Genomic DNA, 12401 nt, shown 5'->3' with positions numbered 1-12401 from the left:
TTTTGTGTTCTGCTGCTTTTTATTTGTATGACTGACTTGGCAATTGAAATTCCTCGTATGTTGCAAAACATACTTGACTAATGAAGTATTATTGTGATTGTGATATTGTATTGACTGACACAAACATGGGCTTTAAGTTAGGCACGCGAGCACCTCTGTAAATCATTGCTCCACGGAGACTGAGACTGTGAATATCTGAGCATCTGCGGGCCACTTGATGAGGTTGATGAGCCACCCCGACCATCGGGCACTCACCGCACATTAAGTGACCCTACTGTTCTGGCCAAGAATGAGCCAAAAACAAATGGTTGAAGATGCCACAGACGTACCAACACCTGATCCCGAGGTCACATGGACGTGGTGTGAGTTAGCATTTCATGGGCAGTTAATAATGCAAATTTGAAGTTGGAGCCCCATTTTCCCCTCCATATCTCAACATCCCTGAAGTCAATATCACTGCCTTGGTAAGATGATATCAACACTTGATCAGCTTTCGAGAAGTGATATATATTTATTTAGTTAGTTGCATGAATGCAAAAAAACTGCACTCTCAAAATCCAGGTGTGACACATTGATGGTGTCTCATCTCATCACCTGCTCCATAGTCTTTCTTCTGAACCTGTTGCCCACACTGGGCCAGTTTGCAAAGGACTTAAGTCTTTTATCCTTCACTTACCAGTCTCGGATCTCAATGATACATTATGGTCATCTGTTCCTCAGTACAATGAAATTATTTTTTGTTACACAGAGTACACTGATAATCCCACAGTACAATATTCACAACCATTCAAGTCTAACAGTGTAGGATAGTATACTGCACGATCTCTGCAACTGTATGCCCAATTATCCTCATATCTAGATGATAGACACAAAATGCTGGAGTAACTCAGCGAGACAGGCAGCATCTCTGGAATCGTCTTCACTTCAGGGTGTCAACATGAAACGTCACCCATTCCTTCTCTCCAGAGATGCTGCCTGTCTCGCTGAGTTACTCCAACATTTTGTGTCTATCTTCAGTGCAAACCAGCATCTGCAGTTCCTTCCTACACATGTCTAGTAGTAGGTCTGTATCAATTAGAGTTCAGGAGATTGAGAGAGGATGTGACTTGAACACACAAGATGCTGATGGGCCTGACAGGTTGGAAGTGTAAATGGTATTTCCTATTGTGGGAGAAACAGGAAGTGGGGGGTCAATATGGCAACAAAACAAGTCACCAATTCAAGACAGATGAAGCAAAAGGATTTTCTCTCAGATGTTCATGAGTCTTTGGAATTATCTTCCTCAAAATGGTGGCGGAAATATATATATTTTTGACAGCAGAGTAGATATTTGCAAAGCAATGGAGTGAATGACCACACCGGTCGATCCAGCTCGCGGTTTCATCGCTGACGGTCGATCCATCACGAGGTTTTCCAGGCGAGAGCCCTCGAGCTTGACGGTCGAAGACACTCTTCTGAACTCGCGGATTAGGTCGCCGCAGTGAGACAGCCCCTTTACAGCGGCAGAAACCCAAGTTCGATTCAGACTATGGGTGCTGTCCGTATGGAGTTTGTACGTTCTCCACACGTAGACCACGTGGGTTCTCCCCAGGTGCTCCGGTTTCCGTACGGCTTCGGCAAAGATTGTGGATCGTCCCTCGTGTGTAGGATGGTGCTAGTGTACGGGGATCGCTGGTCAGCGCGGACTCGGTGGGCCGAAGGGCCTGTTTCTGCGCTGTATCTCTGAACTAAACTAAACTAAACACAGAAAGCGAGCACAGCTGAGTAATTGCAAGCTCCTTTCTGCAACAATTCCACACTATCTGCTCTGACGGACATGCACAGATATTGTAGTTCTAATTTAGTTGATTTATACCCGTCTTCAACAGAGAATCATTCAAAAATGGCAGCTCTGTAACACATCCTATACTACTGATCTATTTATGGCACAGCAGGAAACTAGACCGGGCCCTGAAGGACAGGAGTAATAGACATGGGGGCTGGCAATGTCTTTTTTTTTAATCTAGCCATTCATCAGCTTGCTTCATGGTTGTTAATAATCAACTTGACCTCACAAGAACATTGACAGAAGCAGGAGCTGAACCATCTGACCCCTTAGCCCTGCCCTGTCATTCAACGGTGGTGCAGCGGTAGAGTTCTGCCTCACAGCGCCAGAGACCCGGGTTCCATCCCGACCTCGGGTGCTGTCTGTATGGAGTTTGCACGTTCTCCCCGTGACCACGTGGGTTTTCTCCAACTGCTTCGGTTTCCTCCCACATTCCAAAGACGTACAGGTTTGGAGGTTAATTGGCTTCGGTAAAGATTGTAACTTGTCCCTAGTGTGTGTAGGATAGTGCTAGTGTACAGGGTGATCGCTGGCTAACGCGGACTCGGTGGGCCAGAGGGCCTGTTTCCGCGCTGCATCGCTAAACTAAACTAAACTAAATGCCATGATGCATGACCATTCAAGAGGAAAGTCCTCCTCATCTCTGCCTTCACTGGGAGATACCTCATTCTAAACCATGCCTCTAACTCTAACTTCTCTCACCAGGGCAAAGCAACATCTCCCCAGGGATCAACTCAGTGATCGATTGTGAGTTGGAGATGATGAGGAATTTCTATAGTCAGGGGATGGTGAATCTGTGGAATTCATTGCCACAGACGGCTGTGGAGGCCAAGTCATTGGGTACTATATAAATAAGATTTTTTTTTTTTTTTTATAGCGGAGATTGACAGGTCCTTGATTAGGAAGGGTATCAAAGGTCATGAGGAGAATGGGGTTGAGAGTGTTGAGAAAATAGATCAGCCATGATGGAATGGCGGAGAATGCTCGATGGGCTGAATGGTCTAATTCTGCTCCTCCATCTGGCGATCTTCCCTGAAGGGACTCCAATGTGAGTAGATCCTGACTTAGATCCAGCACTATGCCCAGTGCTTCAGCACACAATGCACCCTCAACAGCTGAAACCTGGTATTCTTACTTTAGGTTACTTTAGTCTAGTTTAGTTTAGTTAAGAGATACAGTGTGGAAACACGCCCTTCGTCTCACCGAGTCCGCTCTGACCAGTGATCATCCCACACCCTCGTTCTATTCTACACATTAGGGACAATTTACAGAAGGCAATTAACCTACAAACCTGCACATTTTTGAAAATGTGGGAGGAAATCGGAGCACCCAGAGAAAAACAACTGGGTCACAGGGGGAACGTGCAAACTCCGTACAGACAGCACCCGTAGTCAGGATGGAAGCCGAGTCTCTGGCACTGTAAGGCAGCAACCCTGCCGCTGCGCCACCGTGCCGCCCACTGTTGGGAGTTCAATCCTGCCTTCCTATTATCTTGCTGGAACTGCATGGGAACTTGCTGTACCAGGTGTGGTAAAGGGATTAAATAAGTACTTTGTGGTAATTTTTACATGTAATGAACTGCTGGTAAATGGGACTAGCTTAGATGGGGAATCTAGGACGAGTCGGTCTGAGGGGCCTGTGTCCATGCTGCATGACTCTGTGACTCTAAATGACAAGGATACCCAGAACCTACACTGCAGCAGCAAGCTGACATTTTCCTTCAATTTAATAATATTCTCACCCTCTATTCTCTGAAAAGTAAATGCCCTCAAATTTCTCCACATTTTATTCCATCTTTCCATCTGCCCAGCCACTTGCTGCCAATATTTATAATCTCTGAGTCCCCTTCACAACTTGCTTTACAAACTTATTTTATACTGTCAGAAAATGTAGTTACCGCTCAGTCTCACACAATCCCATCATTTTGTTTACTTCTGCGGATGTTGCTGGCAGTGACTCCTGTGTGAGGTGGCAGTTCAGAGCCAACCACATAGGCATATCTAGTTTTATTGTGGTTCAGTTTAGTTCATTGTCACGTGTACCGAGGTGCAGTGAAAAGCTTTTCCATTGCGTGCTATCCAGTCAGTGAAAAGACAACACATGATTGCAATCGAGCCATTGACAGTGTACACATACAGGATTAAGGAAATACAATTTAGTGCAAGATAAAGTCCAGTAAAGTCCGATTAAAGATAGACTGAGGGTCTCAAATTAGGTAGATGGCAGGTCAGGGCCGCTCTCTAATTGTTGATTGGATGGTTCAGTTGTCTGATAACAGCTGGGAAGAAACTGTCCCCGAATCTGGAATCTGGAGTTGTGCGTTTTCACACTTCTTTACCTCTTGCCCGATGGGAGGGGGGAGAAGAGGGAGTGACTTGTCCTTGAGTATGCTGGTGGCCTTGCTGAGGCAGCGTGAAGTGTAGATGGAGTCATTGGAAGTGAGGTTGGTTTGCGTGATAGTCTGGGCTGCGTCCACTATTCTCTGTAATTTCTTGCGGTCTTGGATGGAGCTGTTCCCAAACCATGTTGTGATGCATCTCAATAATATAGTTCTATGTTATCCCGTATTCACCTCCATTCCCTCCACTCTATGGGCAATGTACAGAGGCCGATTAACCTACACATCCACGGGTCTTTGGGATATGGGAGGACACTGGAAAACCTGTGGTCGCAAGGAGAACGTGAAAACTCCACACAGACAGCACCCAAGGTCAGGATCCAATCCAGGTCTCTGGCTCTGTGAGGCAACAGCTCTACCCGCAGAGCCACTCTGCTGCCTGCTTGTAAACAATCTTGAAAATAAACCTCTGAATTTGGTTTGCTTTTAAATATGAAGTACATTTGATTTTGGCAACTGATGTTATCTGGCCTGTAGCCCTGAAGATGTGTTCCAACTGAAAACATCACCTATCCTTTTTCTGCAGAGATGCTGGCTGTCCCGCCGAGTTACTCCAGCACTTTGTGTCTGCCTTCTGTATAAACCAGCATCTGCAGTTCCTTCCAACACACCACTTGGTATTCCTTGGACAAACTCGGGGAACTGCTCAAAATAACATGGAATTCGAGTCTGAATGCCAAGTCAGGATCTCTGCCAAACACCAAAAACCATTGAGACTTGAAAACAGAATAAGTGCTATGCTCACACAAAATCCCAGAGGACATTATCCATTTGCACAGAGCACAAGTACTTGCAATTTCACTGAAAAGAGAAATTCATCTGGCTACAAATCATAGCTGGAAATCTAATATATTCAAGTTCCCTCCAGACTTTAATGTGAAAATCTGGAATTAATGCATTACTTAAGAAAATACAGAGGTATACACAGCAAGCTGGAGTAGCTCAGTCGGTCAGGTAGCTTCACTGGAGAAAAGGAATAGAAAACATATTGGATCGAGACCCTTCCTCAACCCAGCATTTTGTGTCTATCTATGGTGCAAAAAGCAGCATCTGCAGTTCCTTCCTGCAAATACAGAGGTGTGCACCTCTGGAGAGAAGGAATGGGTGACGTTTCGGGTCGAGACCCTTCTTCAGTCACATCATTCCTTCTCTCCAAAGATGCTGCCTGTCCTGCTAAGTTACTCCAGCATTTTGTGTCTACCTTCGATTTAAACAAGCATCTGCAGTTCCTTCCTACACAAATACAGAGGAGTGTTGGGTCTATGCATAACAGTTATATTTATTCAGTTTCAGTTTATAGTCACGTGTACCGAGGTACAGCGAAAAGCTTTTGTTGCATGCTAACCAGCCAACGGAAAGACAATACATGATTACAATCGAGCCATTTACAGTGTACCGATACATGATAAGGGAATAACCAGTTACAACTAGTTACAAAACCTCCAATATTTTCTGGATCACTGTGTAGTTGTTGGGTAAAGCGTATTCTCGGGAGCACGGATGAAGCCACGAACCACAACAAAACAAAGTTGGATAATGGGTACACGGAAACCGGAAAAGGAGGAATGGGAATTAAGTGGCTGCCTTGAGAGATGGCATAGACTCATTAAATTCAATAATTTCCCAATTCATATTGGAAATAATAAATAATGAAAATATTGCTTTTGCGTTTGTGCCTCATTACACATGTCCCAAAGTCCCAATCTTCAAAAATGATTACCCAAACAAATTTGTTACAAAATGTCTTTGGAAAGAAGCAATTCACACCATTCGTTAAAATAGAAATCAGGAGTGGAATGACTTTGTTTTGGTTCTTCTGCCTCAGAAACTGAAGATAGGATCTTCGAGTCACTTAAACGTTATTCACAAGCATCACAAGGAGGAGGATTCTGAAGACTTCTATTTCCTTGCCTTACCCTCTTGCTAAATCTATCTCTTTAATGCCGACTGGGCTTGCAGTAATTCTCCCCTTTTATCATTACTGGTAGAAGACTGGAGAATCTGGTGATGTTCAGCTCAGGCTGGAGGAGGTTGGTAAGGGATTTAACAGGTATCAAGACCATGACTGGCTTAAATAAGTGAAGCTCGTCCCTTCGGTGAATTGTTTAAGGATGAGGTATAAAAAATTGTGATCAAAGAACGCGAGGGGTTGAGTACGTCCACACCGACCATCGATCCCTGCACATTAACACTACCCTATACACACTAGGGACAATTTACACTTATACCAAGCCAATGAACCTATAAACCTGTGCGGCTGGAGTGTGGGAGGAAACTGAAAATCTCGCAGAAAACCCACACAGGTCACGGGGGGGGGGGGGGGGGGGGGGGGGGGGGGGGAACGTTCAAACTCAGCACAGACAGCATCCGTAGTCAGGATCAAACCCGGGTACCTGGTGCTGTGAGGCAGCAGCTCTACCCGCTGCGCCTCCTTGCTGCCCCAATGATTGTTATGCGACTTGCAAAAGGCAGAGACCCCACGGCACAATGGTTTGTTCCATCATGGAAAATCAACAGAATAAAACCGGGCGGGCTGCGGCCTGTATTTGGAATCTGCCAAGCCGGCCCTCACTCGTCCACTGAAGACCAGAGAGTGGAGAGGAGGGAGCTGGCGATGACGGACCTGAGGATCAAGGCTGGTGGGAGAGTGGCTCAGGGTCTTAACTTCCCCATCCTCAAGGATGGCCACGGGAGGCGCCCCCCCCCCCCCCCCCCCCCCCCCCCCCCCCCAAGGCCACACAGGTCTCTGGCGCTGTAAGTAGGTATGTTACAAAACCTACCTGAATCGTGGCTGAGCATCTGCCCCACCCCTTGTGTGTGATTTTGGCGCTGTTTGGAGGGGGCGGGTTTAAAACGCTATTTTTACTAGGCTGATTTACTAGGCCAATCGCAGATGTTCAGCCTAGTAAATCATTAACGGAGAATCGCTGCAAGACCCGGTCGCAAAAGCTATTATTAGTTTTATAGGCCTCGAATAATGGATATAATAGTCTTAAAAGCTAACGTTCACTCCGCAACCTCTCACAGCCCCAGGGTTTTATGAAGCAAACTATTAAAGGTATGTACCTTATTTTTACATTAAATGGGGCATATATATAACCCTGTATATCAAGTTATCTATAACGAGTAGTTCATTTTGGGCTTTTTATATCCCGCAGTATTTTTCTCGGCATTTGAGGGCACTAATCCAGCGCGATGTCAACGTTCTAAACCAGCGCGTTCACATGAACCCAGTAGAAAGCCGATTTAAATGGGCATTTATTTACAGCAATTGAACACTAAATTCCTTCCATTTGGCCTATAAATTAATGTAAATTAGATATAAAAAATCATGTTATATTGTGAATTATTTGTGAATAATCTTTGGACACTTAGGCTATTTAAAAATGTTAATCTTTCCTTAAGAAATGGGCTTTTGACTATCCAAGATCACAGCTTTTTTGTAATGTCCATTGAAAATCAATAGGGAACAAGATGCTAATTTCCGAGTATGAAAATGGCCATAACTTTTTTAATACTTGAGATATGAAAGTGAATTTGGTGTCAAATTAAACTTATTGTTATGCTTTATCTGATGGGATAAATTGCAGACTTGATTTTTAAAATCTCAAAATTTTGTAACATTGCTACTGTAAGGCAGCGACTCTACCGCTGCACCACTGTGCCGCTCATTGTATGTTTATTTGTTGTCTTGTTGTATGAATGTGCTGTGAAGCTGCTGCAAGAAGTTCATTGCACCAGTCCCAGTACGTACGTCAACTAAACATCCGACTGTCTATACTGCAGACAGATCAATGGTGCTAAGTCTCTTTTCAGTTCCATGACCAGGAATACATTTCCAGACCCAGTATCCTGAGCCGACATGCACACTGCACCAATGGACAGCTAAACGGAAGGGGACGGGATTGTGGTGAACTCTGACTAGAGAGAGAGAGGTTTGTGGTTGGGATGTTTCACACCAACCTGTGAGATTGCTCAGAATTTAAATACCCTGTTAAATACACAAGTAGTGTTGGAATACCAGTCGTGAAGCGAACATAACATAAACATCGGAGATAAGACACCAAATGCTGGAATAACTTAGCGGGTCAGGCAGTATCTCCGGGGAGAAGGAATAGGTGGCGTTTCAGACTGAAGAAGGAACTCAACCCAAAACGTCACCTATTTATTTTCTCCACAGATGCTGCCTGATCCGCTGAGTTACTCGAGCACTTTGTGTCTATCTTCGGTGTAAACCAGCATCTGCAGTTCCTCCCTACACATAACATGAACATCTCCAGAATTGCTCATCTAACTCTTATAACCAAGCAAGAGTTGGCTATTCGGCCCATTGGCCAAGTGGTGACTTCCAGGGGAACAATCCCATTCAGCCTACTCCCTCTCTATGCCCAGGCAACTTATCATGTCTCCTACATCATCAGCATCACCTTGACAACAGCCGGTTAATAGATACATAGACAATAGGTGTAGGAGTAGATCATTCGGCCCTTCGAGCCAGCACCGCCATTCAATGTGATCATGGCTGATAATCGACAAGCAGTACACCGTTCCTGCCTTCTCCCTCTATCCCTTGATTCCGCTAGCCCCAAGAGCTCTGTCTAACTCTCTTTTGAATGCATCCAGTGAATCGACCTCCACTGCCTTCTGAGGCAGAGAATTCCCCAAATTCATAACTCCCTGTGTGAAAAGGTTTTCCCTCATTACAGTTATAAATGGCCTACCCCTTATGCTTAAACTGTGGCCCCTGGTTCTGGACTCCCCCAACATCGGGATCATGTTTCCTGCATCTAGCGTGTCCAATCCCTCAATAATTTTCTATGTTTCTATAAGATACCCTCTCATCCTTCTAAATTCCAGTGAATACAAGCCCAGCCGACCCATTCTTTCATCATATGACAGTCCTGCCATCTCGGGAATTAACCTGGTGAACTTACACTGCATTCCCTCAATAGCAATAATGTCCTTCCTTAAATTAGGAGACCAAAACTGCACACAATACTCAAGGTGCCGTCTCACAAGGGCCCTGTACTCAACTTCTCTCGTTATGAAGGCCAATTAGCTTTCTTCACTGCCTGCTGAACAAGCATGCTTACTTTCAGTAACTGATGTACAAGGACACCCAGGTCTTATTGCACCTCCCCTTTTCCTAACCTGACACCATTCAGATAATAATCTGACTTCTTGCTGTTCTTGCCACCAAAGTGGATCACCTCACATTTATCCACATTATACTGCACCCGCCATGCATCCGCCCACTTATCCAACCTATCTAAGTCACCCTGCAACCTCTTAGCATCCTCTTCACAGTTCACACTGCCACCCAGCTTTGTGTCATCTGCAAATTTGTGAATTTGCTTTTAATTCCTTCATCTAAATCATTAATGTATATTGTAAATAGCTATAGTCCCAGCACCAAACATTGCAGCACCACACTAGTCACTGCCTGCCATTCTGAAAGGGACCCGTTAATCCCTTTGTTTCCTGTCTGCCAACCAATTTTCTATCCATGTCGGCACTCTACCCCCCAAAACCATGTGCTCTAATTTTGCCTACTAATCTCCTGTGTGGGACCTCATCAAAGGCTTTATGAAAGTCCAGGTACACTACATCCACTGGCTCTCCATTTTACTTGTTAATCCTAAATAAATTCCAGAAGATTAGTCAAGCATGATTTCCCCTTCATAAATCCATGCTGACTTGGACCGATCCTGTTACTGCTATCCAAATGTGTCGCTAGTTCACCTTTAATAATCGACTCCAGCATCTTCCCCACCACTGATGTCCAGCATATCTGCAGGACAGAACTGGAGCCCAGTGGGGGTCCCTCTACGCAGGGATTCTCCCCCTCTACATCAGGGACCTGGGGTGGAGGGCACTGCACCGAGGAGTTCCCTTGCAACCTGTTTATCTTGCGGTTGACAGACTCGCTAGCCGCCTGCCACTTGCGGGCTGGATGAGTCTGTGCACCACGTGTACATGGAGTGAGTGAGGCTGCAGCCACTGTTCCAATATCTATAGGGGCTGCTCCTTGCCTTCTGTCTGCACTTCACACCCGCCATCCTCATCTTTGGACACCCTGTGCGTAGGGGAGAGGGTAGGGCTGAAGATGTCCTGGCTGGGTTGCTCCTAGCCTGGCCATCCGCGAGTCACGGCGCCAGGTGGAAGAGGACTCTGCCCGAGCTGGCTGCCTGCCCCTTTACCGGGGTTACGTCCGCACTCGGGTGGTACTAGAGAGGGACTATGCACTGTCCACGTGCACCCTTTGTACTATGGTGGTGGGTGTGTTACTACGGTTTTGTTTTGTAAGCATTATTTGGTATTGTAATTGAAGTAATTATTTGTGAAACAAAAAAAAAAGGGATACACACGCAGACAAGGAGAGAACATCGGTGTTCAGCATGAAGAGTATCTGAGGTGGGAATGAAGCCAAGCCCCTCCACCCTGAGACAGCGATGCTGACAACTACACTGTGGGAGCTCGCTGGCAGACGGATAGAAGTATATAGAATTATTAGAGGCATAGATGGGGTAGACAGTCAGAACCTTTTTCCCAGTATGGAAATAACAGAGACTAGCGGGCATAGCTGTAATGTGAGAGGAGCAAAGTTTAAAGATGTGCAGGGCAATTTTTATTTTACACAGAGGGTGGTGAATGCCTGTAACACACATCTGGGGTGGTAGTCCGTGGTATTGTCACGTGTACTGTGGTACAGTGTAAAGCTTTTTGTTGCGTGCTAGCCAGTCAGTGGAAAGACTATACATGATTACAATTGAGCTGTCCACTTTGAACAGATACAGGATAAAGGGAATAACGTTTAGTGCAAGATAAAGTCCTATAAAGTCTGATTAATGGGCCTGTCCCACTTAAGCGATTTTTCAGCGGAGTACCGGCAACTGTCAAGTTGCTGGCAGTCGCCTGCAAATCCCGGAACTGGAGTGGCGACTATCAGAGTGGAACACACACACAAACACATCGCTTCCTTCACCAGCCCATGTTAATTTTTTAGACAGCACTCCCCCTGCTTGCCCTGTCACCGTTGCAAAGCCAAGGTGATACAAACACACGCTGCGATGAACAGGAAGGTTGGCGCTGTAAAAAGACGGCTAAAGCACAATGTACGGTAAGTCCTTTAAAAAAGGGAGGGAGAAGGAGTGGAGACAACTTTTAAGAAGCCAGAGATACACGGCTCTGAAGCTCGGCGGATATTTAACATCACCGGTCGCTTATCCTACGATAACCTCCGAGAACCTTCGACTTCCTGGCGACCCACCTGTGGCTCGAGAATTCTCGCTACTCTCGATCTCGGCCTCATTCTAGTCACCGCTAATTTTTCAACATGTTGCCTAAAAAGTCGCCAAAGAGGGACAGACCCATAAAGATAGTCTGATGGTCTCCAATGAGGTAGATAGTAGCTCAGGACTGCTCTATGGTTGTGGTAGGATGGTTCAGTTGCCTGATAACAGCTGGGAAGAAACTGTCCGTGAATCTGGACGGGTGTGTTTTCACAATTCAGCTGGGAAGAAACTGTCCGTGAATCTGGACGGGTGTGTTTTCAAAATTCTGTAACTTTTGCCTGATGGAAGAGGGGAGAAAAAGGAGTGATCAGGGGGGAGACTAGACTGCTCCTTGATTATGCTGCTGGCTTGTGTTGGTGGAGAGAATGATAATTTTGGGGATTTGTTTTTGAACCAGTGCACGTTGTGGCAGAGAGACTTTAAACACTGCCAACTCCGAACAAAAGCTGAAAGTACATCTTCAAATGACTTTGTCTGTGTCGAGTTCTTTCCCAGCAATTAGCAGCACTTAATAATATATCACCTAAAAAAAATCGCAGAGTTGCTGCTGACAGCTTCTCACTTACGTGGAGTTTTTTTGGCGTGCCAGGGGGCAGAGTTGGTGACGAAGCCGTGCTTTGCAGCGCTGACGACCAGCCATGTTCCCAGTCGGTACTGTACGGTGATCAGTGCCACGCCATCTCTGTCCGTCGTTCCTGCAGCTAACCACGACTGGTTTGTGTAAACATCCACCGCGGCCTCTGACAGGGGAGACAGGTCACCGTTGTCGAAGACTTGCACTTTTATAGACACCTCTGAAAGGAGAGGGACAGGTGGCCCATTAGTGTATTTGGCCCAGTCTAGTCTCCAGCCCACTCTAGTCTCCAGCCCAGTCTAGCCTCCA

General features: G+C 45.8%; 1 protein-coding gene across 1 annotated transcript in view; it reads right to left on the bottom strand.

Moving 5' to 3' along the window:
• Positions 1-12401, bottom strand: part of fam171a2a (family with sequence similarity 171 member A2a) — a 281015-nt gene that overhangs the window by 170235 nt on the left and 98379 nt on the right. Inside the window, exon 2 of the mRNA XM_055657354.1 lies at positions 12085-12312. Within this exon, the coding sequence (XP_055513329.1) occupies positions 12085-12312 (228 nt within the window). The remainder of the gene's footprint in view (positions 1-12084; positions 12313-12401) is intronic.

The sequence above is a fragment of the Leucoraja erinacea genome, chromosome 27 (assembly GCF_028641065.1).
Source record: "Leucoraja erinacea ecotype New England chromosome 27, Leri_hhj_1, whole genome shotgun sequence".
Classification (NCBI taxonomy): Eukaryota; Metazoa; Chordata; class Chondrichthyes; order Rajiformes; family Rajidae; genus Leucoraja; species Leucoraja erinaceus.
This window is presented reverse-complemented; position numbering and strand designations above follow the sequence as displayed.